At 33.4% G+C, this 6202-nt stretch overlaps 1 protein-coding gene across 5 annotated transcripts in view; it reads right to left on the bottom strand.

The window, feature by feature from the left end:
- Positions 1-206: 206 nt before the first annotated feature.
- PCNX1 (pecanex 1) overlaps positions 207-6202 on the bottom strand; it is a 211017-nt gene continuing 205021 nt past the window's right edge. For 4 of the 5 annotated variants that reach the window (XM_015143998.3, XM_015143994.3, XM_015143993.3 and 1 more), the window contains 2 exons: positions 5899-6039; positions 207-5697 (listed from right to left, as the gene is read on the bottom strand). In XM_015143998.3, coding sequence (XP_014999484.1) covers positions 5557-5697; positions 5899-6039 — 282 coding nt within the window. In that variant the 3' untranslated portion in view covers positions 207-5556. 5 annotated transcript variants of the gene reach the window in all.

Genomic DNA, 6202 nt, shown 5'->3' with positions numbered 1-6202 from the left:
TCTACTGTAAGCTGAAGCACATGTTTACAGGCCAAAGCTTGTTTAAAATTATTTCAGAACCAAGTGTGAACATGCCATACAGAACTTAATATAGTGTACTCTAATTTTTCTCAATTTGACAAAAAATGGACAGAAAGCAAAATGAAAAAAAATTTATTTCCTCAGTGTTTTATCCACTGTCAATACTGTATTTTTGATGCAATATATTTGCCAAAAAAACTCAGCCTTTATTTTCCATTTTAAACAACTACAATATTTACAAGCTGTTCAGAATAACACTCAGACACACACACAGTCACAGACACACGTAAGTACATATGTCCTTATCTCTGGTTTATGCTGAATGCTGGTAAAGGCCATGAACTTTCCAGAGCCCATGATCAGAAAAGGAAAACCCATTTTCCTTTCTTACGTTCACTTTCCTAGAATCATTTTCAATATTCCTCCTTCCATTTCCTCATGCTGAGCTCATTGCCAGACTTGTATAGGGTTAATCAGTTTTTACATTTTACTTTTACTTAAACCACAAGCTTTTGAAAAGCATAAGCAGACATGATCCCCCCACCCATTTCTATTATTTTGGTTGTAGAATCAAGCTTCATATATAAAAAGTCTTGTTCAGTCACAAGTACACTAAACCCAAGAGTCATCTGGAGCAGCCATCTTATGCTCTATTACTACTCTGCTCTGAATTCCGGGGCACCACCTCATTGTGCAGGTAACACCCAGGAATTCATCCCCATCACAGTGTTAGATGACCTTTGTTCCTTTCTAGCTTGGCTCCACTGAATCATAAATTGTCAGGTACAGAGCTGAGGCATAAGAAAAAAGGTGTAACCCTATATAATAGGTATAAGTCTTAGAACGGAGTTGTCATATAACTTTGTGGTGACGATCAGCTCTAGTTCCACCAAACAATGTGAGGTTGATTCCATAAAATGGCAGATAATGAAATTCAACTCACAAATGTAAGTTATTTATCTTAATTCAGAAAGAGTATGTGGCTTGTAGGCAATAAACTGTTATACATAATTCTTGACAGATGACTCTGGTGAGGTGATTCAAAGAAGAAAATATACTTCTGTTTCAAGCACTTACTCCACTCATATCCTACCTGATTTATTTGTATAATAATTAATTCCTTTCCAATTGCAATTCTTCCTAGACATTTAACAAGTAAAAATAAGACGGACTGGGTGCATATCAACCAAATTAAGAAAAAAAAGATAAATGAAGAAAACGATTGGCTTTTTAATACTTATTTTTAAAAAGCCACATTCAATGCAATATTAGAATTATGCTGTCCCAATGCATGGTAGTATCTAATTTTCTTCTTCCTCAACACCAATAAAGCAATATCCACGTAAGACTGAAACAGAATGTCCAAAGTCCATTAGCAAGTTCCATGTACCACATAAGGCTTGACTGACGTTATTCTCTCCACTAATCTTTGAATTAAAGGAAAAGCCTCTAGAATAAAAAGGGACATTTTATACCTTATCTAAACCATGTATCCTATCAAAAGAGAAAATTAACTGGGTCTGTTTCCAAAGTAACTTTATATGATTACATTACACAGAAAAAGAATACAAATGAATAATGAGGACTTAAAAAACAAACCACACACACACCCCAGAAAAGGCTTTGTCCATATTCATGAAAAATTAATTAAAATAAATATACATGAAATTAACAATCTGGACAGCAGTTTATAGTTAAGTAGCTAGTAAATACAAGTTCAAATAATTCTGACAAAATCATTATTACCTTTTTCTCAAGTCACATATTTATTTAGGCGGAAAAATGCTTGAAAGCTAGCTATACGAAAAGGACATTTTTAGACACTGGGTGAATCTTCAGCTTAAAAGGCCCAGTGCTGGATGAATGACTCACAACAGCAATCCACCAAATGCAGAGCTGCTAAGCAGAGGCAGAAGGATGCTACTCAGAAGCACAGAGGAATTTATCAAGGCTAAGCTAACCTTGCTGAAAAATGTGAGGCTGAGTTTTATATTTTGGTATGTGATCGAAAAATAAACTCATTCAGAAAGAAAAACACATCTTCTTACTAGGTTTCCTACACAAAAACTTATATTTTCATTGCCTGACATTTAGTATACAGAGTAATTCTCCACATCTCACTTAGGATACAAACATTGTCTGACTACTTCTGTTTTAAGAATTAGAAGTATTTCAGATATACTTGAAATATTTTCCAAAATACTTCAAATCTAATAGAAATAGATTATCATCCTCCAGTAACAAAGTCAAAAAAGGCAGAACACTGGTTAAATTTGTCCACTCATTTCCTAAAAGGTAATCTCTTAAAAAATATACATACAGCCTCACCACTTACTCTTCCAAGTTCCTTAAATATCACCATCTTATGTTAATCTAGATTCTTGGAAAAATTAAAGTTCTTTACCAAAAGTCAACATTAAAGTTTTATCCAGTGTTGAAACTGGTGAAAAAGAGAGTTCATACCAAGGTATAAGTTGGAAGATTAACCAAAAGCTTAGTGAGGAGTTAAAAAATGTTTTTTTGCCACTGAATGAAAGAAATAAAGGAAAAAAAGGCAACAATTTATAACTCATTCCATGATTACCTTTCTCTCAAAAGAGGAGGTGGGAGAAGAATTAAACAAGATAAAACAAAGATTTCAATCGTACAATTCCATTAAAAGGAAATGAATAAAAAAGCTAGTATTTTAGTTACATCTTTTAACTTTCAAATTATGGAAATCAAAGCCTTGGCAATTTATAAGCTAAAGACATTAATGTATGCTGAAGTCTTGTACATAACTGAAAAGAGTTAAGCAGATAATCTAAACGAGTCACTTACTATTCTCTGGGGGGTGAGGGGTGAGGCAGGAACAAGAATTTATGATCAATTTAGTTAACACAAGTATGTTTATTTCCATATAATAATTTAGATCAAATTATTCTTAAGAATGAATCTTTCTTCAATTATCACCATTTCCCCGATGCAATTACTAGAAAAGTATTATGATTTTTAAAAGGTTGTCAGTTTTAGACTCTTAAGAAAAACAACAGGGCTTCTCTCAGGTTCTAATTTATAAACTCACTAAAGAATTATATGTTAACAAAATTCAACTTGTTTTGAGAAAAATATATACCAATTGTTACCCAAAATCAAAACCCAACATATATGTTCCATATAAAATCTAGTCTTGCATTTGAAATCTGACTTTTTTCAGAGTACGTGATGTGTTTAAATTTTTTTTTGGAGGAGGGCTAGAAATTAAAACATTCTAGCCCTTCTGATTAAATCATGTAAAGGTCAGATTTTTTTTCTGTGTGGGAAAATGAATTATCTTCCATCTAAGATTGAAAAGCCTCTACTTATCTCTTATCTAGGCAATGACCATGAAAAGATCATATTCACTTCAGGAAGGGAACAAGCAGCAGGGAACATAGTTCCTTTCAGAAGATTTTAAAAATATATGTATATAGAGAAATAGATTATAAATTCAGTTTCAGAAAAAAACCCTCCAAAACCGAAAACAACACTAAACTTCAATGGCATACTGTAGATCTGCCAAAATGAGGCAAATGCAGAATATAATGACAGTATCAGAAAAATACATTTTTAAATGGTCAATTTAGAAAGGGTACCTTTGTACAAAGGTTCAGTAAATCATTTCACAAGTATTTTTAAACAGTAAATTTTGTAAAGTGTGAAGTCTATGGAAATGTCAACACAAGGCACATTAGGTTCTGGATGACCACAGAAGTTTAAAATTAGAAAAAGGGAAAATAAATAGGTTTTAAAGTGGAAATGCAGTAAGATTTGTATGTTCACTATTTACTTTCTTAGTTTTCATTCCTTCTACTGTAATGTTATGCTATAATGTGAGATCTACATCAGAATTAGTAGGAAAAACAGCTTCTCTCTTCTGTCACCTCCACAAAAGATACTTTAAATCTGTACTGTCTAATAGAGTAACCACTACTTACATGTAGCTACTGAGTACCTGAAATATGGCTAATGACCTATGATGAAATAGTAATACTTTGACTATACTGGATTAAACAAAATGTGTCATTAAAATTAATTTTACCTGTTTCTTTCAATGTTCTGTTCACAAGGGGTAGAAAGATGGCTGCTCCTAAATGCTCAGAGGAGATGTACAATTTTCTTTGGAGTTTCACACCAAAAGGGAAAATTTTATCAAGGATTTAAAAAAATGCTAAATTTGCAAATTAAATCTAAATTGAAGTTCCCATATCACCCAATTGTAAATATGAGTAATATATTTCCCTGAATATACACTTTAAAAAAAATAAAATTTAAGTTATGACACAACATATGAATTAAGTCAATTTCACAGTTATAAATATTTCAATTTACAGCTACACACTATAAATTACAAGAAATAAAATTCAAGTAACAGAAAAAGAGGGGAAAAATAAAAAGCAAAATTATTAAAGAAGGATTTAATAACAATAACTGCACCATTTGGATAATTTTATTTGAAAAAAATTTTACTTGATTAACTGAACTGCATGTGAATAACTTCAAGAGCTAGAAACTCATAAATAAAAGGCAATCGAGCCTTTCTTTAAATTCCTGGACATTCATCTGCTTCTTAAATAAAAGTGTTTTCTTCCCAGAAGCACGCCCAGCAGAGCTTGCCCTGGTGGAGAGAAGCAGAGCGCGTGGGCTCCTCTGAGATGTAGACACAGGAGCTGGCAGTGGTGTTCACACGACCGATCCGCTGACTATTGGCTCTGGGCAATGTCAATGATGAAGCTATGTATATCTTGAGATTCCATATTCACTTTAAAGAAAATATCCAATGTCCTGGCATGAAGTACACACTACTAACAGAAAAATGAGCAGCACAGTTCCTGCTACCTATGTTTATAAGGAAAGGGAAGGGGCTAATCCCAAAGGCAATTTAAATAATGGTATTTTATTTTTATATATAAATAAATGATCTGAGAAATCTCAGACTTTAGTGCATTGCTGTAAAAAATTAGTGCAGTTTTTTCATTAAAGTTTTTAGCGCTCAAGGAATAAGATAAATCTATGTCTGTTCATAGTCTCTTTCACTGTACATTAAACTTTTATACTGCTATAAGTCAAACGGAACATTTCTACACTTGTCTGTTTTTAAAAATTAAGGTAAATGAATTTCATGTTCTATGACAAAACATGGCAATTATTTTTGGCAAAGAAATTAGAAAAATATGAGATCATAGTTTAGAAATGAAGAGTTTGTTGATTTAAAGCATAGGCAATGCGTAGGAAAAACTTTTTTTAAGGATGTATTTTAACAGAACTTTATCCTTCATGCAAAATGTTTTCTCGGCAGCTAACTTAAAAAAATATTTCAGCTTTATTTGGGGATGGAGACAGTGACAGGAGTCAGGGTGAGGGGCAAAGGAGAGGCGCTTAACCAAGCTCATTCTGTTTTCAGTCTCTCCCACATAGGATCAAAGTGATACTTGCAGGCATCTTCTGCTCGCTCCTCTCTTTTTCCAATGCCTTGGAATTGAGAGGGATAAAGAAATGTCTTTATAAAACACTGGCTCACACTTCAGCCCCAAGTTCTAGTACCCCAGTTTCAATTACAGTCACATATTTATCATCAATCTGGACCAGAAGTACTGCCTTGTCGATGTGGGATCTAGTACCTGGATCTCTGCTGCAAGGCACCCATCGGTGAATCACCTAATGATTTAGAATAAAATAAGAAGTTAGTGCTGGAGACCTGGAATATACTCACAAACTCTTACCCTCACCTAGGATTAGTAGTAGCAATTTTGTCTGAAAATTATACATAAGTATAAAATCAGCTAAAACCATGCATCCAAGTGAGGCGGACTTCAAAAAAGGCAGAGCCCCAGACCGCTAGCTTGTAAAAGAACTTACATGGCCTTCCATGCCCTCCTGCGGACTCCAGTCTTTCCAGCTATTTCTCCCAGCTTTTAACCGAAGTCCTTCATCAGGCCACTGTAGCTCTTTCCTTTTAGATAGGTTGATCCCTTCCAGAATTTGACTGGGATCTACAATCTACATGGTAAATAAAAACATTTCCAATTCTTTTTTTTCTTGATGATGAAAAATTACATAATCTCAAACAAAATGTTTTTCACAGGACTCTGTGTCTCAAGTTATTTTTTAAATTCCTATAATGAAATTTAAAAAAAAATCTGAAGAGCTACCTATTGAATTC

This window comes from Macaca mulatta, chromosome 7 (genome assembly GCF_049350105.2).
Source record: "Macaca mulatta isolate MMU2019108-1 chromosome 7, T2T-MMU8v2.0, whole genome shotgun sequence".
NCBI classification, from domain to species: domain Eukaryota; kingdom Metazoa; phylum Chordata; class Mammalia; order Primates; family Cercopithecidae; genus Macaca; species Macaca mulatta.
This window is presented reverse-complemented; position numbering and strand designations above follow the sequence as displayed.